At 43.7% G+C, this 23054-nt stretch overlaps 3 protein-coding genes across 3 annotated transcripts in view; 1 reads left to right on the forward strand and 2 right to left on the reverse strand.

The window, feature by feature from the left end:
- fryl (furry homolog, like) overlaps positions 1-16988 on the forward strand; it is a 52051-nt gene extending 35063 nt beyond the window's left edge. The window contains 15 exon segments of the mRNA XM_020603423.1: positions 1826-2026; positions 2138-2299; positions 2574-2648; positions 2857-3033; positions 3748-3948; positions 5148-5339; positions 7005-7399; positions 9221-9428; positions 9596-9745; positions 9972-10070; positions 10838-10906; positions 12077-12094; positions 12886-12996; positions 13562-13755; positions 15218-16988. Of these exon segments, the coding sequence (XP_020459079.1) occupies positions 1826-2026; positions 2138-2299; positions 2574-2648; positions 2857-3033; positions 3748-3948; positions 5148-5339; positions 7005-7399; positions 9221-9428; positions 9596-9745; positions 9972-10070; positions 10838-10906; positions 12077-12094; positions 12886-12996; positions 13562-13755; positions 15218-15458 (2493 nt within the window). The 3' untranslated portion in view covers positions 15459-16988.
- A 262-nt stretch (positions 16989-17250) lies between these two features.
- zar1 (zygote arrest 1) lies at positions 17251-19283 on the reverse strand. Its single transcript, XM_020603422.1, is given in 5 exon segments — positions 17251-17564; positions 17645-17719; positions 17925-18017; positions 18564-18913; positions 18916-19283. Coding segments are annotated over 5 exon segments (999 nt in total). The 5' UTR covers positions 19253-19283; the 3' UTR covers positions 17251-17420.
- A 90-nt stretch (positions 19284-19373) lies between these two features.
- slc10a4 (solute carrier family 10 member 4) lies at positions 19374-22151 on the reverse strand. The gene is made up of 3 exons (XM_020603421.1): positions 21129-22151; positions 20756-20966; positions 19374-20321 (listed from the first exon to the last, which is right to left on the reverse strand). Exons 1-3 carry the CDS (start codon positions 21632-21634, stop codon positions 19794-19796), a joined length of 1245 nt encoding a protein of 414 aa, XP_020459077.1. The 5' UTR covers positions 21635-22151; the 3' UTR covers positions 19374-19793.
- Positions 22152-23054: the final 903 nt, after the last annotated feature.

A 23054-nucleotide genomic window follows, 5' to 3' on the forward strand; every position in this document is an offset into this window, starting at 1 on the left:
CTTAGGTCAATTCTGTACTGGCTTACTACCAGTAGAATTCATTGTGTTTGTGTGGTATGCATTGTTCCAGTGTATGTGCACTGTGAATTGTACTGGTTTGGCATCCTTTTAATATTCCCTGACACTGACATAGGCCATTCGTTGTAGTTATTTCAGAGATGCAGTCCACTCACATTATATACCTTAATGCTCATTTCTAATCTTTTTGTCCAATCCAATCCATTTTTGTTCATGGTTCACATTCTTGTGATGTGAACACAGCTGAGCTCCTAAACTGCCACGCATGTACAGATTTAACTTAATATGACCCACATGCGTGCAGAGATAACACTGATGTCATTTGTGCGATAGTCAAATTACACCGTTTCCTCCTTGCTTAAAATATGTTCCCTCCACCTTAGCATGATCAGAAGCTTCTAAATAAATGTCCAAGTGTGAAACATCCACGTCTCTCCACTGATCCTCGTCATTCTTGTTGCTCCTCTGTTTATTTTTTACCCCTCTGTGAAAGGCTGATACTGAATGATGACAACTGGCCATATGTGCCTGCACAGAGGAGTGTGCCGCTGAAAACAACCAAATGAATTTTGATCTGACCATTCTGACAGAGGCCACATAGGCAGAGATATGAATTTGGATCTAGGACCACATATATAACAGGCTGAGATCTGATCTGAAAAAGTCCGATTTGGTTTGTTTACACATCTGTGAAAAGATCAGGTGTGAGTCACTTTGGTTCACTTTTCAGCATGTAGTTTGAACAAAACTTTAGTTTACAGCTGTTGTGAGCAGTGTTAATTTTGTCATCTGAATTTGATTTAGTATTGGTCTCTTTTGATTTTTGTAGTTTTAATCAACAAAAACTAAAGACATCTTTTTGTCATTTATATCCTGCATCTTAAATGTTTATATCCTCTAAGCATTCTGAGATTACAGCTGTTGCTATCATTCTTGTGTACAGTTACCATGTTTACAGGTAGAGTGGTCATTTATTTTTGAGGTGTATTTGTTCACAAACAGTGACCACGTCGCACTGCAGAGCTGCAAGTAAATCAGGACTAAAACCCCGTTTACTGGGTTTAGCTTGAGGGGAGAAGCTAAATATTGGATAAATTCAATACAGTGACGCTTCTCCAGCGATCATCCAGAGGAAGATTTGGTTGATTGTGGCATTAATCCTGGAACCTACTCATTCTTTTTGATAGCAGCGTTACATTCACATCCAGAGCACTTCATGATGAATTTTCCTAACTTTTCATAAAAACTGGTGTGTGGCCTGCATGTACACGGTTTTTCTCAGATATTTTTCAGTGTCTTTTTATTTAATTCTCAGTGGACTGTAGATTATTGTAGTGCATAAATACATTATTGCCACGAAACGGTAGCGTGAGATGACAGAGACAGAATGTTATTAAAAGTAAGACACTTATTAGCAATAGTGCAAAAGTTCAAGTGGCTAAACCAACTTCTGTGATATTTTGGGTGAGGAGCTACAGTTTCTAATTCCACAGGTGCTGCCGGTCATTGAATAAGATGTGAATTGGATTAAGCGTTAACATAGTCAGTACTCCAAGTACATTCATCCAACTTCCACGTTATTTAATTTTTATTTGTTGACAAAAAATGTCAAATGTTTTATCATAGTTCTTTTTATTAAATGTTACTTTTAAGTTTTAATCTCATTTTTGTCATGAAAGTAGGTTGCCAACAAGTGTATAGTCAGTTTTGTTGAAGAAAATGTCCATTAACATGGGTGCATTCTTCAGAAACACCTACACAGACGATCTCACAATGGAATCATTGTATTTCTGTTTGTTTTATACAGAGCCCACATTGGAAAGAGGCCCAAAACATTCTGAAGCTGGTAGTGTCTCGCTCAGCCAGCCTTGTTGTCCCGGATGATGTGCAGCGCTCTTACAGCACAGAGTCATGTGGCTCTCCAGAGATTGCCTTTACACGGATATTCAACAACTCCTCCAAGGAGCTGCCTGGCAAGACTCTGGATTTCCACTTTGACATCTCAGAGGTCAATGCCCTCCCACTCCAGTTTTCCCATGGCACAGTTATCTCAGTGTTGTCACTATAAGGATGTTCTCTGCCTTATTTTGTTGCTAACTAGTGTTGTTTGACTTTATAGACCCCTATTATAGGGCACAAATATGGTGATCAGCGTACTGCAGCAGGTCGGAATGGAAAGCCACAGGTGATTGCTGTGACTAGGAGTACATCCTCTACATCGTCCGGCTCCAACTCCAATGGGCTGGTGCCAGTAAGCTGGAAGAGGCCTCAACTCTCTCAGGTACCTGCTCAGACAGACACAAGACATCCAACACAAGCAGAAGGTGGGAGGCAGCAACTGTCTCAAGGTGAAGCTGATCCAAGCTGTTTGTCATTTGGATCTGATGTGTGCCCAAAATAACCAACTCAGCCATGATGGTTGTGCTTAAAGCAACTTAATGGATCTCAAATGCTCGTGCTCTCTCACTCTATACAGTCCAGTGTGTGTCATTTTTTGTACAGATAGTACATTCTGAGACAAGTTTTGTCTTTTTTTTTATGCATTCTTGTTACAGAGAAGAACCAGAGAGAGGCTGATGAATGTTCTGTCTTTATGTGGCCCAGAGACTGGCATTCCCAAAAATCCATCTGTAAGACTCCTCTCCTACTCTAAAGCCTCAGACAAGGTCTCTGTAATTTCAGTGTTAAGAATACTGCTGTTGGGACTACACTGTGTTTTAATCATTGTTTACTTTGACTGATTTGAGTAGTTTGTATGGACATTAACTGTGTTTTACTATTAACAACAAACACTCTTTTTTTTCTTTCTATCTTTTTTTTTTTGCCCTTGCGTTACAGGTGGTATTCTCATCCAGTGAGGATCTGGACTCTGCAGACCAACAGACCAGTCTCATACCCACAGTGGAGGAGGTGGTCAGAGAGGAGGAGATGCAGGGAGAAGATACAGGCAGTGAGCAGCAGTTTGGTGTCTTTAAGGACTTTGACTTCTTAGATGTGGAGCTGGAGGATGCTGAGGTGAGAACTTGCAGTAAATTTGACAAGGCTTCTTTGCAGGTCTGCCAAGCTGGAAAAATGTGGTCATTGTGAAAACACTGATGGAAGTATTGAAGAGCTAATAGTGGGTAGCTAAAAGAAGAAATCATCTTAAAAAGATTAGTTTTTAAATCCCCTTGCATACTCAGCTCTGTCATTCTTCATCACTACTCTTGACCAGTCAGTATTTTGTTGTTGTTCCACATTAGCGTGTCTGTCTTGCTTGTCCAACTTATTTGTCCTAACTGCTTTAGTACAGAAACATCTGTGTTTTGTAACTGTCTTAAGTCTACTAACACACTTATTCCTTCTCTTCTCTTGCCACAAGGAGCTGCAGGTAAGTCTGTGGACCAGAACGCTTCTTAGATGTGTTGTTCTCTGCCGTGCCATTGTGTCTCTGTGTTGTCAACAAATAAAGAGCTTATAGCACTCTTTGATATGAAATCATTGCTGCTGAGATTATGAACGCTTTGATAGTTTTGGAACATTGCATCACATGCCATCCCAAAGTGTGGATAGAAATGGTATCATCCACTCATGCAATTGTTTTTTTTTGTTTTTTTTAAGTAGTGAAATGTTAATATGCAGTATTTGTTTTTCTTGTGCTTTTTCTTGTTTTATAAAATTTGCAAAAACTTGCCCATAGCCTGCTGTGGTACACACGGTCTCACTGCTGTTTGCGCGGTTGTCCTGCAGGGGGAGAGCATGGATAACTTCAACTGGGGGGTGCGTCGTCGCTCCCTGGAGAGCATGGACAAAGGGGACACACCGTCTTTGCAGGAGTGTCAGTACACAGGCAGCACACCAAGCCTCAACCTCACCAATCATGAGGACACGGATGAATCATCTGAAGAGGAGGTACTGAGCGCTAGCCAGATTCTCAACCGCTCTGGCCTTGTAAGTCTCACTCTAATCAGGGCCCCCACCCTACCGAACCCACCATGCTCCTCACACAGCCTGCTTGGCATGGTGTGAATGTGTGTGTGTGCATACTGAGCTGGACCTGCTGCCAGTGTGGACAGGGGGCTAGATGTTTGCTTCTTCACTGGTGGTAGATGCCCTCTTCAAACCTCACCCCAGTCCCTCTACCTCTGACTGCTAGATTAATGCTACTGCCCTTTCTATTTGTTTTTATTTTTACAGTGGGTGAGTACAGTGTAGGAAAGTTTTAATAAGTGGGTAAATCCTTAATATTGACAAGACAGAATTTAAAAATAAAACTAGATCTTTATAATTCCATAAAGTTTATTAAATGCAAGTTCGAGTATAAGCTGTGATTAGTGTTAGATTTCAGAACGACTGCATATTCCTTTGCATTTATTAATAGGCTGGCTGCTTGTCCTTTATTCTTATTTCCTTTGCTTTGCTTTGTAAGCAAGGTCATATTGAAAGCTGCTAATAATAATAACATTAATGCTTCCTGTCAGTCTAATGGGGATGTTTTCTTTCTCTCTCCTGCTTTTCTTGATAGTGCACGGTGAGAGAATGAGCTTTTTGCCTTTAATGGACACTGGCCCCAAAACTGTTTGCAGTATTCCGCTGTTATATTAACACTACAAAACAGCATGCATTGTTAATGTGATTTAAACTGAATTTTGAACAAGTTGAGTGTAATATATAGTGTTATTGATATTGACATGATCTTCCTTTCTGCCTGAAGCAGGTTCAAAGTGCTGAATCAGTTGAATTGAAGACTAAAATGACTAAACATGCTCTGCTTAACACAGAAACATGGATAAGCTAATAATGTATAGCTAATAATGAGAGTTGAGTACATACGAACATATTAAACTCAGCATATCAAATTATGTTCTACCCACAGTAAGCTCATAAGGAGTGTCAGCAGTGTGTAGCAGTGTTTTGTTTATTGATCTATTTGGTTTGTCAGCAGAATGTTTTAAGTACATTTACTATGTTAACTAGTAAAAAACACTTTTAAAAAATGTCTTATAGTAAACAGTTCAGCCTCTCTGATGATGTAGTGACAGATATAGCCCTTAGTGTACTTTTAATAAGGCCTAGTCTCAAACTAGATGATGTGTAATACAGTCTGTATTGTGTTCGTACAGCTAACCAGGCCTTATGTTTTTCTCCAGCTCAACAGTGACTTTGCTACAGATGATGCAGCTTCCAACCATGTGGATTCTTTGCAACAGTCTCAAGAATCCTCCAGCAGTGCTCTGGCTGAGGAGGCAACTGTCCTGCCCTCACTACCTTCTCTTCCCCGATTGGATAGCCCCACTTTGGAGATGGCCCACTCAGACAGCACCAGCAGCCAGCTGCCTGAGGTGCGATCAGACGGGAGCAGCAGTAAACTGTGGTGCTCGGCTGCTTTCTAGCTTCTCTATTTGACTTTCTCTTCAGCCTATATCTGTGTTTGTTCTTCTTCTTGGCATGTCTGTCATTGAGGCAGAGGTTTGGCTACCTTTAGGTAGTTTTGGATGGGGTAAAAGTGCTCGTTCTATAACTGTGTCCACCTGCTGTCAGGTTAAGACATTGTGCGCTGCGTTTGCTGCTTCTGCCGCCTCCTACCATTGCTTGCTTTGTTGCTCTGCTCTGGGAGGGTGCCGAAGGCTAGCTTTTGCTCCCTTAATTGCTACGCGGTGGGGCTTGCTTGTGTGATTTTGGGAGCGATTAAAACCAAACGCTCACCTCAGGTCAGCTGTTACTGCTTCATCCCAATAACACTGCTACTGACCAGCCCAACTAAATCCTCCATTAAAAACTTGTGAAATGGACACCAGCTCCTTTATCTTCAGCTGATGCATGTGAGTATGAGACCACTGCAAGTGGTGTGATAACTTTAGAAGTGCTGTTAACTAAAACCGAGTGGTGCTCTAGCCAGTGAAGCCCTTTCACTTTGCCAGTGTATTAACATACCCTCTTGTAAAACAGCTTTGTTGTATACTGCTACTGACATTTAATACTCATACTAACGATGAGTAAATTATGTTGTCTTGACTTAAACATGTACTGATAAGTTGTTGTTCCTGTCCCTAGATGATAGTGCTCCATTCACACAACTGAATCTTAACTTTCTAGGTACTTGTTCTAGCCAGTGGTCTCAGTATCATCCCAAGGACATCTCCCCCATCACAGCTTTTAGTGTAATGAGCCATAGATAAAACCATCAATACACTTATGCATTCCCTCCGGGATGGCCACGACCACTTCTGAAAGCTTTCTGTAATAAAGCTGCTGTCTCTGTGATGTACTGGCTGCCTGCCACACTCAACCTTTACAATGTATTAGACTTTTAAATTAAAAAAAAAAAAAGACAAGAAAAAAACAAGCAAGCTTAATTGGAGCACCTTCTCTTTGCCATCGCCCAGCATGTCCCTTCTCCATGTACATGCTTTACATCAGTACGGTTACTCACCATGGAGTTTCCTGTGTCTGAGCCAAACACTGTCTGGTTTGCTTTTTAAATATAAATATATTCAGTTGTGGATTAAAAGACGTGTAGGCTCACTTAGTGTGAGCTCGCTGTTGCTTATTAATGTTTGCTTGTAATTCTAATGCTGTCCATCATTTATGTTGACTGTTCATCATTTTATTTATTCATCATCACAGATAAATCAGTCCATTCAGATGTAACATGTATATACATCTCTCATCTTTTATCTTGTTGGCCTGAGTCCCTGTCATTTCAATGCCATACTGATTCTTTAGCTTTAATTTCTTAAGAGCCATTTTTACGTAAGTGAACATTACAAAATGTGTTGACTTGTATTCAAACCATGTTCTTAAATGTACACTGTAGAAGGCTTAATTCAGGCTATACAAAGGTAAAGAAGGTAAAGCAGTGAACCTGTGTTCTCCAGCTGTCTTTAATAGCTGTCACGACAATCAAATAATTCAGCTGTTACTGTATAAAAATATTGTTATAATAATCGATGTTGTATCATCTGCTGATCTGCTTCTGAGCTCCCCCTTCTGGCTTCATGTTACAGGATGCTGTAAGCATGATGGCAGCAGACGAGCTGAGCAGCAGTGTGAGTGAGGACACAGGGTTTTGCAGTGCCCCCCCCATGCCCTCTGACCCGCCAGATCTCTGTGACCTCGCAGACTCACAGGACCCTCAAGATTCTCAGGATCCTCGGGAAGACCTGGAGCCAGCCCCCCCTCCCCTGCTGGTCATAGAGACGCCACCAGGGTCCCTCTGTGAGGAGGAATCCCATATAGTCATGCCTCTATCTCTGCCCCTGCCCATGCCACCAGAGGCAAAGCCAGAGCCAGACCCAGACAGCACCTGTGACTCTATGTGGGAAGAAGATGTGACACAAGCCCTGAAGGAGCTGGATGAGCGCTGTGTGGAGGAGGAGGCTGAATTCTCTGGCATGTCCAGGTAAGTGAAGCAGGAAATTATTTTGGACCAGGACCACTCATGGAAATGTAAGACTCCTGGAAAATCTGCATAAATCACTGTGTGTATGTAAACTCAATAAATGCCAGTCACTGAGTTTTTAACACACATTTGCTCTGGGCCTTGTTCCATATTTTACATTTTCTGTCTTAAGTAATAACTGGAACGTTCTCGCTATACATGCATGTGTCCAGAGCCAGAGAACCGAAACAAGAGAGATGCACTACAACCAGCATGAATTATGAAAGGTTTACTTTATAAAACCAATTCTGATGTGGGAAAACGAACAAAGATCTCTCAACATACTATAGGTACTAGAAAACTATAAATGGTGATGTGCTGAAAAAGGTGACCTCCTCTCACATTGGACAGTGTTTCCCACGGTGTTTCATATGCAGGGAGCCCAGCCTCACCTGAAAGGAAAAAAGAAAGAGCCTCATATTTTTGAGTGAGATGATGGTTCCTCTGTTGGTTCAGAACAGCAAGTGATCAGTCGTTCTCTGATTGATTACGTTGAATGTTTGTGTTCTAGTTATTAATTGCCGCAGCATGTTGCAATGTGCAGATAAAAGAAAACCTGAGTGTTTTACAAGGCAGTGTTTATCTCTTCCACTAACCAGTTTCCTTGGGTGAAACCCTGATTAAATACAGCAGTGTTATTAAATACAGCTACATGTTTTTGCATTATCATTTTTTATTGCGATTAAAAAGTCATGTCAGTGGCTAAAGGGAGAGTTTGGGTATGGCTACTGAAGATATATGGATTACAATGTGTGGACAGTGGAGCTTCTGTGAGATGAAGATTTTTGAGATGGTTTGATGGTAATTTTGTTCTTTGGCTTTGCTCCCATGTGGGCTTGCGACTATGGAGGCGGGCCAGGGAATGCTGGCTCCAATATACATTCCCTGTTCAATGTGGGCCAGTTCTGGCTGAAGGACAGTGTTAAGTCAGTTTTAGATTGACCTCTAGCAATATGAAGAAACAGTAATGAACAAACACACACACAAAAGTAGTAACTTGGCCTCCTACAGTACTAGCATATATCACTGTACTCAAGGTCTTTCACTTAGATAAACTGCACAGGATTTATAGGAAAGTGTGTGAGTAGCTCATACAGTGAGTGATTGGCTGAAAACAGCAGGACACTAAACAGTTTAGTGGTTTTCTCTGTACTAGTATTAATGTGAGTGGAAGAGAGTACAATAAAAGCAACTCGGCAACACTTCCCCAATGTGAGTTTGGGAGCTGGCTCTGTTTTGCAAGTGCTTGTATGTGTCAATGTGTGTAGATGCTCGTGTGGAGCTCACTGCAGTCCTGTGTGGGATGGGAGTGCAGCGCACAGTTAGTACTTGTAGCACAGTCGTGCTGCAGACAAGGGAGAGAGAGTAAAGGAAAAAAAGCAGCGATAGCTGGGGTGAGGATGAGGACAGAGACTGTGTCCGCTGCAGCTCTCGGCAGTGCAGGCTTTAGATACTTATATTCTGTCTGCTTCTTCAGACTGTTTGGTCCCACCGGCCTGTAAGTACCTGCTGTGTGTTTGTGTGTCTGTGCATGTTGGAGAGAGAAATATTTGCATGATGCTAAAATGCTAATGGCTAATGTTGTTGTTGTGCTCGAGCGCCGCAGTAGTATACTCTCTCAGTATACTGCAGCAGAGTCTGCAGTGAGGGAGGCAGACAGCACTGTGGGGTTGCAATGAGTGACGACAAGTATGCATGTGTTTACATGTGTCCTTTGGTAAAGACTGAGGGCAGTGTAAAACATGTCAGACTGTAGCTCATTGGCCCCCGTGTGTGTTTCAGTCAGGATGAAGGTGACGCAGACTGCTTCCCAGAGATTCAGGCCTCTCCGCCCCCTTCACCCTTCCTCTCTGCCATCCTGGCAGCATTCCAGCCTGTTGTCTATAACAGTGAGGAAGATGCTTGGCGTTGCCATGTCAACCAGATGTTGTCAGATACAGATGGCTCCTCTGCTGTTTACACGTTCCACGTGTTCTCTCGACTCTTTCAGGTAACTGCCTGCTAATTGTTTTTTTTTGGGGGGGGGTATTTTTACCTTGTTTGTTTGCCACGACTGCACCATGTCTGCTGCATCTACAGTCTTGTTTACCAGCGAGCATTCTCATCATGATTTTTATTATTTTTTTTTTTTTTATTCCACATCCTTGTTGAGTACAGAGCATTCAGAGGAAATTTGGCACCATTACACATGCATCTGTTCACTTTCTTGGGGAAAGGCTCCAGCGAATGGGTAATCAGTTCCTCAGCTCCCTGGAAGTCATGACATCTTGCTCCCAGTGCCCCACTGTGCTGCTGGATGCAGAGACGGTGAGGCTGCTCTGCATGGTTGTCTGCAGTCATTTTAATAGAACTGAGAAAGCTAAAATGTAATTTTGAAGTATTATGTTAATTATTTTGCAAACAGTCTTGCATGTGATGCATATTCCTTAATATGTGTGTGTGTCGTGCTGTAGATATTTTTGTGTCACGTACTGTGTCCGTTTTGGATGGTGTTGTGGGTTAATGTATGTGGTGTCCTGTCTTGCTGTTGTAGCTGGTCTCTTGTGGACTGTTGGAGACTCTGAAGTTTAGTGTGCTGGAGTTGCAGGAACATCTGGACACTTACAATGCCAAGAGAGAAGCAGCGGAGCTCGTAAGTCACTACATATTTTCCACACTGACCACAACTGTTTGGAACCTTTTTCCCTCAGGACTCCTTGCCTTACATCTTCTGTGATTCTGAACACAAATGCTGTTTCACTTGGTGGTGGTTGTCAGGGGTTAAAAGAACTGTTTCGTAATGGGCTCTCATCTTAAGAGAGATGAGCTTACAAAGGGTGTGTAAATTCCTCTTTTTCCCTATGTCATGGTGCAGTGGAAAGCCAGGAGGACATAAAGACAAATAGCTGATGCTCTACAAGATAAGCTCCAGTCTGTCTCATCAGCGGGGCAGACATTGAATCAGTGTTAGGTATGAGGACATTTAGCTGCCATTAGTGTCTGTATCACTAATGACGTCCCCTGCTGAAGGGATAAAAATAGCCCTCAGTGCTCCTAAATCAGTTATAGCAGGCCAGCCAGGAGAAGCTGTGAGAGGTAGGAGGGGGGATGAAGGGGGAGGGGAATGAAGAGATGAGATTGTAGAGGGTTCTGGGATGCGGTGGTGCCAATTGAGTGAGACAGCAATGGTCTCTGGAGGACTAGGTACTATCCCATGCTCCGGAACAGGCCTTCTTTAATTCACTGAGTACACTCTTATTAAATCTCCTCCCTGACCAACCTTTACTGTATGTACACACAAATGTAGACGCACATGTCCAAGGAAGGAAAAAAAAACCTCTTGTACTTCTCTCCTTCCCCTAATCAGTGTGTTTTTATTTTTCCTGTCTGTCACCCATGTCTGTCCACCTCACCCTGTAGTGGCTGGAGAACTGTAGGAAGACATTTGGGGACAAAGACGGCAACCAGCAACCTAACACTCATACACAGGTAGGGTTGAAGACGTACCTGTCTGATGGCTGGGAATGTTGTTTATTTGTATTGATCAATAGAAATCTGGTGGAACAGTTGAAGAGTACAACTGAATGATGAGCAGGTGAATTATGCCTGTGCCTTGAGACTTATAGTCTGACTAAAATTAATTGCGTGAGAAATGTATATACATTTTGGATTCATGATGATATTCCCTGTCTTTGCATTCATTTGTTGTGATGCTGTTAGTTCTCCATTTATACATCTTGTTTCCATACAGCCAGAACCTTAAACCATATTTGCATGAAGCAGTAAGTGTCTTTATTGGATGGTTACACTGACAGCCAGACAGGCCGCTGCACAGCACAAGACCCACAGACTCTGAACAATAGCAAACATTAGCTGTCCTGCTAAAGCCCCCTTCCTATCTAAGCTACAAACAGGAACACACATCTTGTTCCGGACCTTAGCTTTTTGGACAAGCCACCAAACATCCACCGGGGAAAAGTGCACTGCGTCCAGGCTACACAACTGGTTAGCTGCTCAGCTGCAGCCTGTTAAACATCATGGCCAGCTGTTAAACGTACAGCACAAGTTAAGTTTGCTTTCGTTTCCCTGCTGGAGCTTACCCTACCAGCCGCTGTCAGTCAAACTCAGACACACACACACACACGAGAATTTCAAGATAGACATTCAGGTTTTCCCACTTGTAACTCAGTTGCCCTCAGCTGCTTGGAGTCCTTGCAAGGTCTCTTGCATCACATCCCAGTGCTGACCTACTTGCACAGATCTGTGGACTTCATAGTCTTCCCTCTGTGATGTCCACCCTCAGAAATACTGCGTAATACTGATGTGCTCTTTTAATCACACTGGCAACATGAGTCTCTCCTCCACTCTTCTTCCTCTCTCTGTGCCCTCTACTTTTTCATACTATTTCTGTCCATCACACTGTACATGCTCAGGCTTTCAGAGAAAAGGTTTCTGTCACTGCTGAACTGAGCTCACATGTTTGGTCACTACGCCTTCCCTGACCTGTGTGGAGGGAAGCTGATGAAGCACTGCTCCTTGCTCTTCAGGTCACTGTGTCTCCGCTGCCATGTTAAAGCTCACTAATTCTTGGTCTTTCTCTCCTTCTGTTTTTTTTTTTGTGTGTGTGTGTGTGTGTGACCTGCTCACCTTCTTGCTTAGCAAATGGAAAATCTAGCAGTAAGTGGTTCTTATATTATAGAATCTTTAATAATCATGACATCTGGACAAAACGCTGTCCATCCATCTTTCTGTAAATGCCCGAACTGTTGACAGCCACAGGCTGCGCTCTGCCTCTGCCTCTGCCTCTACCACCCATGTCTGCATCAATCAGCCATGAAACCTCAGCTCGGCTCCCCCCCATCCATCCAATCATAACGTACTCCTGCTGTCCTGCTTTCTTCTGTTGCTACATCCTGACTGGATAATCAGCGGCTTAACCTTTTTTCACCGCACACTGATTCTGTCTGCCGTTAGATGAAGAAATATAAATTCAGTGTAGAGTTACTGTGATTTCAGAGGAAGCTGCTGCCCAGGGTTATCAATAGGAGAGGACATTCTTATCAGGTTTAGATTACTTTCATTTTGCATGTTTATTGTTCCATTCCCATATCCTTTTATACTATTTTTCACCCTCGATGTTTTCCTGGATTAGGGATGTAACTTTTAACAATTGTGCACTTTGTCTGGGCCATCCATCTAGTCAGCCATACTGGTCACATTGGCCTGTAGGGAGTGTCACAGGAGGTGAGATCTCATGACTGATTCTAGTAGTAGCAGACTTGCCTCTTACTCCATTGTCCAGACCGGATGGCACTTCATTATAGGCCATGTTAACCCTTTCATCTACTCCCATGTCTCTAACCCAGGGTTATCCATCTGTCTAATCATATGATCACCCTTGTCATTGTAGTGTAACCCAGGGGAATATAAGCCGACATGTAAACGCTAATTGTTTTCTGTCTCTGTAGGAGCTGGAGTTGTGTCGCAGGCTCTACAAGTTGCACTTTCAGCTGCTGCTGCTCTTCCAGGCCTATTGCAAGCTCATCAGCCGGGTGGACACCATCAAGAGAGAGGCAGAGGTGAGGCTGAAACACCCTGGATGTGGGGTTGGGTCACTGCTCCAGCTGGATGGGCGTTAATACATTTGTCGTTCAGGTTTCTCCAGATAATATGTCTGTAATGCATTTTACATGTAGCTGGATTTGAAGTGTTTCTAAGAAAGGCAGCATGATCCAGTTTACACATCTTACCCTTGTCAGAGAAATGAGAACACACACATTCCTTATGTGGCATTATGTTGTCACAGCCCAATTTAACATCAAAATAAAACATCAGTTACCAGTAAGGTGTACTCTAAAATTCAGTCCAGGCGTTTGTTAAATGTCTTCCTTTAACCACAAGTTAGATACATTTTAATTGTTGAATCCATCGTGCAGTTTGTCCTGATCTGGGCGGCATCTCAGCTAAATTAGATTAAAGTCCATAATAAAATTCAACAGTTCTCATGTGGAGTGATGGGTTTATCTTTTCCAGTTAATACTTAATCAGATCAATAGTTTTTCTGACCTCCTGGGTGGATTTTGCACATCTACGTATGCTATAAGATGCAGCTCTGTGATGTTAATGAGTTTGTCTGTTTCTCAGGTGACCAACATGTCTGAAGAACTCAGTATCCTCGAGAGCTGTCTGAAGGAGGCAGAGATAGGAACGGATGGTCAGGAGGATGTGTGTATGTCAGACACCGCCCAGACCAACACAGAGACAGCCATCCACTCACTGATTGAGACTCTGAGAGCCAGAGACTTCAGCTCTGCCCTCACACAGGTCAAACTGTTTAGGTAAGATGGACAAACCAGTAACACAACAAAGAGACAATTCAAACTGAATCGTTAACGCTGAAATTCTAAATGAATAATGTCATAGTGCCAAAATGTCACAGGTTCAGCTTTTTAGATGTGATTTTGACAATAACTAAATTAAACAAATATTCTAACTGATCCTGAATTAATCGTTATTTGCATTATTAAAATGTGATGGTTTTTCAGGTTCCCACAACATTAAATATGACTTAAAACATGACGAGCACTCCTGTGAAGCCTGCACAAGCAGAAGTGCCTAAAGCATTGTTTTGATGTCACAGGGAGCTCCACAGTCAGCTGCTGTCAATCTTACACTACAGCCAGAAGAATTCACATCACGCTAAAGACGAGAACCTGCCATCTGTTTCAGTCTGCCCCAAGCTTGATGCTGCGTATTATGGAAATGTTGGTGAAATTTGCTGTGAATGAAAAACAGCTACCGACCTTCTGTGTCTTCCATTTTTTTGGAAAGCATAGCTTTGCAAGCTAGCAGTTACATACTGTAACTCTGGCAGAAATCTAGTGTAATTAACCAAAGTGACTGAGGAAAAGCAGTTCAAACTACTTTGTGAAAAACATGATCAAATGGACAGTGTACATGTGATACAAAGTGCAAAAATGCCTCTCAGATGAGTTTATAACCTGAGACCTAAAGCTGTCCTAAACTAAACAGTCCCATCTGGGCTTTTCACAAGAATGAAATTTACAAGGAACTTTATGTTTTTCTTGTAAACAAATCTGGATTTTGCCTTATCTGGCTACAGCCAAAACAGTAAAGAGAGAAATATTTAACTTTTTTAGACTGTTTGACTGACTTGAGCACTGGTCAAAAAAAAAAAAGGACTTGTCTTGTCAGTTCTGTAACATATGACTTGTACAGTCTTACCACCTAAAACAGTCTCCAAATTGCTCCTTGTGAGACAGTGTGAACACCTTGAACACTGCTCTAAATAATGGACCGATCCTACTTGTCAGAGCAGAATCTCTTGTTTGTACGACACACAGGTGCCTCTCAAAGCTCATATCCAGGTGGTGGTTGAGTTTGGCATTGAAAATGTTTGTGCTGGTGATGAAAAGCTGCTCACATGCAGCACTGTAGAATAAAAATAAAATTCATTCTTTTCCTTTTAGGGCTCAAAGCTGTTTGTCATTTCAGTAGTTAACTACACAAATATGACGAAGTATTTGAACTGCTTGAATCACTATACAAATATGAATGTAGTTGAACTACCAACAAGCTACTGCAAAGTGAGTTCATCTACACATAGTTCACTACTCCCCAGACAGAAACATTTGATAATGAAATGAAAATGGTCCAAACTCCCATAAGCTGAAAAGAAACCTGTTCTTCTTGCTGCTACGAACACATTCTGTATGATCACACTTTTGTTCTTCAGAATCATACCTGCATGTACTAACTGCTCACCCTTTCTATCATCAGGTCTTTGTGGCCCAACGACATCTTTGGCAATGAGACAGACGATGCAGTCCAGACCCTTCTGCACATCTACTTCCGTCACCAGACGTTGGGTCAGACAGGCTGCCTGGCAGTAGTTGGCCCCAGCAGGGATCTGTCGCAGGCTAGTGCCCGCCTCATGGAGCTCAACCTGCAGATCCGCGAGGCTCTGAGTCAGGCGCAGGCCTGCCAGCCCCACACCACCATGATCAGCACTGGACTGTGAGCCTGTGTACTGCAGACTGCAAGCCTGGACTAGACAGGACAAAAAACAAAAATCCCTCCTTCCCCCTGCTCTATACAGACCTCATGTCAGCTGCAGAGAGAAGGTAGACAGCGATGGCTTCAGAGGACGACGAGACGGACTCCACCTTAAAGGGCTAAAGGATGCGTGGGAATAACTGTGACTCATAACATATTGTTACAAGTATGAATGCTTAAAATTAATATCTTTTCCCAGACTAAGCCAACTTGCAGAATTCAGTTGCAATAAGTTGTGGTGGTGTGCCTGGGAAGGAATAAGTGAGGAAGCAATGGAATGACAACTTCTTTTTTCTTTTGTTTTTTTTTGCTGGATCTGACCTGATGGGCCGGTCGTTCTGACCGGTGGCGGCTTCAGGGCCTGGGCTGGAAAACTGTGTTGCTGTGGGGTGAAGCATGTAAGACAGTCCAGAGGAAGTGTCATATGTGTGTGGACACACCATCAGGATTCATAAGCAGACAGATAAAGGTTTTCAGAAGCATGCTTGGAAGAGAAAAGCACTGCAAGAATATTTTTTGAGAGATGTATTTTTTATTAGAGCTAACATCCTAGGTTGTAAATGTTAGGATATTTAACATGTAATTGTAACCCTGTGGGACACATTTGCCTTTAAAGAGTGTAAAAAGAGAAATATGTTTATTGATCTGCTTTGAGAGGAGAGTCCCCTTCAACAGGTCTTCATGCAAAACTCGCTAACCAAATGAGTAGCTGCCTTTAGAGACTGGGTGTGTTATATATTGATACTCGGGTATACACCCACATAAAATGCATATAGTTGCACTCAAGTGCAGACTGGCTACAACTCATTATGGAAACATAACTTATTTTACTCTGTATATATTTTAGCAACTGTATAGTGTAAAACCAGTATTTTTCCCTTGTACTTTTGTGTAATGCACTGTTCATCTGAATAGGATGTATGTATAAAGCTAATGTGATGAGAAAGCCAAGACCAGATGTGAGTCAATCTGCTCCACCTCAGTCATCCAATCATGCAAACTAGCAGGCTTCATAAAGGCTGCCCTGGTTGGTTGTTGGGACCAGGGCTCATGGAACAAGCCACCTTGATGGTGGTGGCCTGAGATCAGATGTAGCTTCCCTCTCCTGTTGGACCGCACCAATCCAGCCAAGCATTTTCTCCAATGATTTTTTTTTTTTTTGATCAGCCCCCCACTTCAAGCCTTGAAGTTAAAATTTGCATTAGTCCATGTAGGTTGATCACATTTTGGGTTTTCAGAGGACATGGCTGACACTGTGCCATACTTTCAGATTGGCTCTACTTGCTGCTGTACCTGCAGGACATATTACCTGAAGGCTTTTTGGAGCTTTGGTCATGGCACATTAACTGTACTCATTCCTGAGCTTCTCCTCCCATGCTGGTCTGGTACAGTTGAATACTATTAATGTAGTTACGTGGAAGATGTTTGAGGTGCATTATACTTTGGTTCATTCACATACCAGCCTTCTCTCAATGAATAAAGCCCAACTACACAGTATCAGCCTTGTCTCAAGTTATTAAGAATGGAAAACTAGTCAGAAATCTGTTTGGGATAAGGTTAAATAGTGACTCCCTGCTGCACATGGACCCAGAGCAAATTTTTATTCTATAATGATCAGCACTAATCTCTAATCTGAAGCCCCTACAGGAAGCAGCTGCCCAACAGGGCCGCAGACAGCTAAAGGCACCACATAGCATCTTAGTTTTTTCCTCCACTGACAGGAGCTTGGACCATGCTTAGAAAGGGAGGAAACCAGCTGCAAGGTATCCCATTTATTACATTGTAAAGTGTGGTGCTTGCCATCAATTTCAACAAAACAGGCATGAAATAAAGTTCTGAAACATCAAATACATAATTTGCATCTGCCAGTTATGGCACTGGGCGAAGACATGCCCACACAGGGCTGCTGAGACGTTCAGCTGGATACTCAGATGATGTATTTGAAGCTGAAAGTGCTGTCGCAGGAGAGCCGCTTGCCTTTGCATCTGCCGCACAAGTCCTGTCTGTGGGGCCGCTTGGGGTCAACGTGGCGTTGTGTTGTTGCACAAGAACAACGTGCTTTATTGCAGTTCTAAGGAGACAAAGGAAAGGCCTGAGTTGAGCAGAGACACAAGCCATTTGAGGTCACAGAACAAGAGGGGGGGGGCTTACATGGCATGTGATGTCCTCAACACGGTACGGGTTGAAGTCCTTCATGCATTTCCTACAGTACTGTTTGAAGTAAACCTGGAACACAGTGTGGTGATAGGGCTGGCGTATCATACTGCAGCTTTGAAATATTATGGCCCAGTCAAGGTATTAAAACCTTTGATCCACTTTGACAGAACCACATCTGCTACTGTGGCCACAAAAGCAGATGAATCACTGCTACACTGAAATAGTTGATTCACCTTGCTAAGGCCCGATTTGGTGAAGTTACACCAGTACTCACCTTGTTGGTGCCCTGAACACACCACACATAGGCACTCTCCCAACGCAGGTTGCACTCTCTGCAGTGATAGTAGCCATACTTCTGTTCCAGGAACTGTTAGACAAGAGGAAAGTCAATGTTTGTGCACGGCAAGTGTCATTTTTAAAAATCCAACCCATCCCTGTGCAGACTGCTCCCTAGGCAATTACAGCTCAGTGGATCCAAAGTAAGCTCACATCAAGCTGGTCCCACATGAGGAAGTGTGTATTCCTAATGAGGTGGGACCAGTTACTAAAAATATACTCACCCTGAATTAAAACAGTCTACAGCTGTGACTCAGGCCATCCATTAAATCATTGAGTCCAAACGACTTTCTATTTTAGCCTGTGGAAGACATTTGAGAACTGTCCAACATGTACACTACAGGAGCATCCCAGTCCATTTCAGACTTACCTTTACGTTTTCATTTGTTACAGCTTTCTCTACGTTTCCTTGTGGCTGTTAGAAATACTACAGCAATCTTCACATTGGAAAATTATTCCTGTTATTGCCATTAGCCTTTAATTTAGGCCACTGAAGTTGTATTTCGTTTAACGACATCGTCATCCATAAACACACCTGTCCCGTTCCTCATGTCAAAGCTACCCTCAGCTGACCCACCTGAAAGCGCACACGCTGCGCCCTGCTCTCCGACCCCTCAGGAGTTGGCTGCGCACTTCCACTTTTCACCTGCTTGGATTTGGTCTTTTTCTGCTGCTCCGGAAGCTTTGCGGTCTTCTCATCTTCACCTGCCTGGTTTGCTTCGCTCTTCTTCCCGTCGCTTTTCTCCGCGGTCTCGGTCGCTTCACAGGGTGGCTCTCCGGTCTGCGCCTCCCCACAACAGGACTCGTTGTTGTTGTCATCGACCAGGAAGGAGGTAACACTTCGGTAGGCGATAGGTGAATATACAGCGAGAGTGCGGGGGTACCGCACATAGCCCGCCCCACTGGGGCTGCCACCGCCGCCGGGCGCATCCTCCTCTTGCGACGGAAGTCCCGCTTCATGGCCAGGAGTGTCCGCGGGCCGATTGAGCACTGCACCGAGGCGTCTCTCCTCGGGTTGACCTGCACCGCCACATCCTTGGTGTTTGCTTTCCGGAGCCTCGGGGTGAGTTTGGGATTAATTTGAGACAAGATGGACTTCAGCTGGGCGCGCTGCTGGTTGTTGAAGGCGTCAGAGGTGTCCCCATAGTGTGAGAGGTAACTTTCATATTTCCACCGTGTGTCCTTAGGCCTGGCATATCTGCCCGTGTAGGGGTTGTAAGATGAGTAGAAATAGCTGCCGACTGGTTCGTCACCATACGTTGCCATTTTGTTCAACCAACCCAGGTTTCCTGGTGTAGCTATTTAAATAGACCTGGCGCCATGAGCGCGTCATTAGGCCTAATCATGCTCAGGTGTGGGACTGGCTCCCTTTTCTCTCACTAAAGCAAACACGTAGCGAAGGTATTCAACTTTTCGTTTTATTCTGTACATCTTTTATTTCCTTGATACATTTGGTTGCGTTAGTTCTGTCTATGGAGCACAGACACTGGCTGGCACTGCGTGGTTCTGCACATGCACATTCTGATATGTAGTTTCGTCTGTGTGTGTATCTCTCTCTCACACACACACACGCACGCACACACACACACATACGCACACACTGCTCTTGCTTTGAAGGTGTAATTTTCACTTTATAAGTAACAGGAATGTTTTAAACACGTTGGTGAATCAGGCAATGTACGAAGCTTTATACGAAGCACCATTGTCAGCAGTCGGATCAGTGTTAAACATTCAGGATTTCCCTGCAGTGACAGAGATCAGGTCTTATTCTGCTCCACTACATCTGTATACATTTTAAATGTGCACATTAAACAGGAGCTGGATCAGGAGGACACGGGTCCAACACGATGGTGTTTGGGCCACTCACAGTCACAGCACCATAAGATGAGTCCAAGTCCTCATCATTGTGAAACCTTTGATATGTTATATCCGTGTCCTCGCCGTCCCCCTTGGGATCTGGTTTGTGCAGAATCTCCTTCCTGTACATCCTGTAGACCAGGATGAAGACGCCGGCCTCGGCTGCTTGGAACAGGGCATACAGCAGCGGGAACATGTACATCCCTCGAATGAGTTGAGGGGGGAAGGCTAGCTTCAGGATGGCTGTGCACAGCTGCACATTCTGGCACCCAGTCTCCAGAGACACCGACCTGCGGCTGTTGGGCGGCAGGTCGAAGAGCACAGCCAGGCCGTAACCTGCAGCGTAGCCGCACAGAGGCATCAGGACAGCCACCATGTAGACGGAGGGCGGGATGGTGGACAGGAGCTCCGGTCCCAGCATCGCTCCAGTCAAGATGAACAGCATCACAAGGGTGACCAGCAGAGACCACAGGGAGGCCTGGACAGAGAAGAATTCAGAATGAGAATTATTTTAACAACTGTCTTCTACGAGACTGGATCTTTTGCATGCCTGACACCCTGGAGGTGAACACCCCGTTTCTCTCCTCCAGTATTTTCCTGTTCAAGTATTCTTTTGTTTTGAGCTTTTCTTCATGCGATCTGAGGGTCTGCAAGGACAGAAGGGGTCCCTCTGAGGACAACTTCCTATTTAGAATTTTATAGGAGGCTAAAAATTGACTTGACTTTTTAAAGACCAGGCTGGAGTCTGTATTAGTGCGTCTCCACTGCCTGCTGTGTGTGGCTGTTATCAGAATGGGAGGGAGGAGCTCCTTCGGACATAATGCATCTGATGTCACTGTTTCTGCAGTCAGCCCACCCCCGTTCTCGTGACGCACTGATTTAGTCACTAACTGGTAAAGTAACTTGAATTGCCTTTAAAACAATGTCGGCCACACGCGTGTGGCGGTATCGCAGCATAACTCCCAAACCAATGGGGATGAGAGTGCTGCACAGGGTCAGGATTATGGCCCCGAAGGGCATGAGGTTGACCACAGGTGTGTTGATCCAGGCCCGGCTGTAGATCCATAGACACAGAGGCATCAACACGAGCGCCAGCAGAGTGGACGATATGGTCATGATGATGCTGGAAAGAGGAAAGCAAAAGGCGCTGTTATAGCAGTGTAGGACAGTTATGGGAAGCATGCAGAGCTGGAGCTATCCTGTTTTACATCAGTGTGAAATCATTTTAGAGCTCCAGCTGATAAATCACTACAGGTTGGTTTTCTGAGGAGCGCAGTAGATCTACCTCAGAGTCATCTCTCCGTTCACCAGCAGAGACATGATATTTGATAAGTTTCCTCCAGGGCAGCAGCCGCAGAGGAGAACAGCTATCGCCGCCACTTCATCCAGAGAGAAGGCTAAAGCCAACAGAAAGGCCACCAAGGGCATGATAACAAACTGACACACCAGAGCCAGCAGCACCCCGATGGGTCTGCGGATATGTTCTCCAAGCTGGCTAACCTCCACCGTGCAGCCCAGCCCCAGCATAGTAAAGCAAAGGACAAGTCCCACAAATACATTGACTCCGTGGCTGAGCGGGGAATCCCAAAAGGCAGGAATCAGGTGAGAGGGTTCCGTCGGCGCAGTCCTGAATGCGTTGTCTTCAATAGAGGTGGCACCACTGTCCACTTCCAGTCCGGCCATGACTCCCTCCTCCGGAGAATCCACGACTTGCTTCAAAGTGTCTGATATTAGAAAGTCTATCAAGCCAGTATTTTGTGCGTCCCCACCCAGCAGGCTTGAGTTCTCCATGGCGCAACAGGCGGACAAAGACTCTTCACAGTCGCCCAAATGCTCGTGCGTAAAATGATTCCCCTATGGCGCACGGTCACTAATAAGAAACCCCAGAGGATCCAGTGGTCTGAGAATATGATGGTGATGGACTCAGTGAATCAGACTGGTGCCACGGACAGACGCACATCCCAGGGCAGGGGCGGGGTTTAAACACGGTTTAAAGCGTCAGCCAAACTGGATGAGCCAATCAATAATGGCCAGGCTGCCCATATATACGTCTCCCCTCTCTCCGTTTTAGGACAAAAATCTCTAAAATAACATTTATTATTACAAACTCACAATTTCCCATTTGGAAGATTGTCCCCAGCCTAAGAGGGGAACATGAAGCCACGATGAAGACAGTTTGCTGAGTAAGCGCAGCCTGCATGAATGAAAATGGCGTTGATCTTTAAACAAGTGCAGCAACTGAGAAAAACGGCCGTGCTGTTTCCTTCAAGTGTGCGCATTATGCACGACTCCTCATAGAAAACCTTATGGCGGCAGGTTTAATATGTGATAGATCAGTGGTTGAAAGTAAGTAAGTACATTTACTTAAGGGCCGTTTTTAGGTATCTGTACTTAAGAATTAGCATTTTGTGCTACTTCATACTTTGACTTCAGTACATTTTAGAAGCAAATATTGTATTTTTTACTTCTACTTTTATAACTTTAGTTGCTTTTCAGAACCAAAATAATACAAAACAAAAATAACAGTATAATCATAAGACTTTATTGATCTTTGGTGGAAAAGTCCAAAGATACCCAGCAGTAAAAACTAGCTCCACCTTTACCAGCTGCAACATTAACTGCGCTGAACACAGTAAAGCATAAGTCATTCTAATCTTTTGGAACTGAGATGTATATTAAACCTTTTAATAAAATCCAAAAGAAGATTTAAGATTAAAGATTTTTATTTGCCATTTATGCATAGACAGACAGTCCAGGCATATAGGAATAAATGTGCCATATTATGTTATTTATTATTATTATTATTCATTTTTTGAATCACATTTGATACATGGGGCATTTTTAGCAACTTTTTTTTTCTCAGAAACTCGCGTAGCAAATATGATTCAAATGGTTTTATTGAAGTAAGGGATCTGAGTACGTCTTCCAGCACTGACAACTATAGCTCAACAGTCTCACCAACATTCATAACTGAGAGCAGACTTGATCAAAATTGCAGTAAGGCCGGAGTGGGACGGGACAGTTGGCATCAGTCAGTGACTCAGGCTTTTGTCAGTCTCTTCCCCTTCCTGAACACACACAGTGTCCCCCATTAACCAGTGGGGGACTGCAGGTACGTAATGCAAGAACAATGTGTGTATGGAATACATAATGTCATCTTCCCCTCAGCAGCTGGACATAAGACATAGAAAAGAAGTTAGACTCAATATAA

The sequence above is a fragment of the Monopterus albus genome, unplaced genomic scaffold (assembly GCF_001952655.1).
Source record: "Monopterus albus unplaced genomic scaffold, M_albus_1.0 scaffold61.1, whole genome shotgun sequence".
NCBI classification, from domain to species: Eukaryota; Metazoa; Chordata; class Actinopteri; order Synbranchiformes; family Synbranchidae; genus Monopterus; species Monopterus albus.

Excerpts from the sequence above, each read along its gene's own strand:
- slc10a4 (XM_020603421.1), bottom strand. The coding sequence starts at position 21,634 with ATGGAGAACTCAAGCCTGCTGGGTGGGGACGCACAAAATACTGGCTTG. Across the intron at positions 20,967-21,128 it reads AACGGAGAGATGACTCTGAG|CATCATCATGACCATATCGT; the intron begins GTAGATCTACTG and ends TCCTCTTTCCAG. Across the intron at positions 20,322-20,755 it reads TGGCCGACATTGTTTTAAAG|GCCTCCCTGTGGTCTCTGCT; the intron begins GCAATTCAAGTT and ends TTCTCTGTCCAG.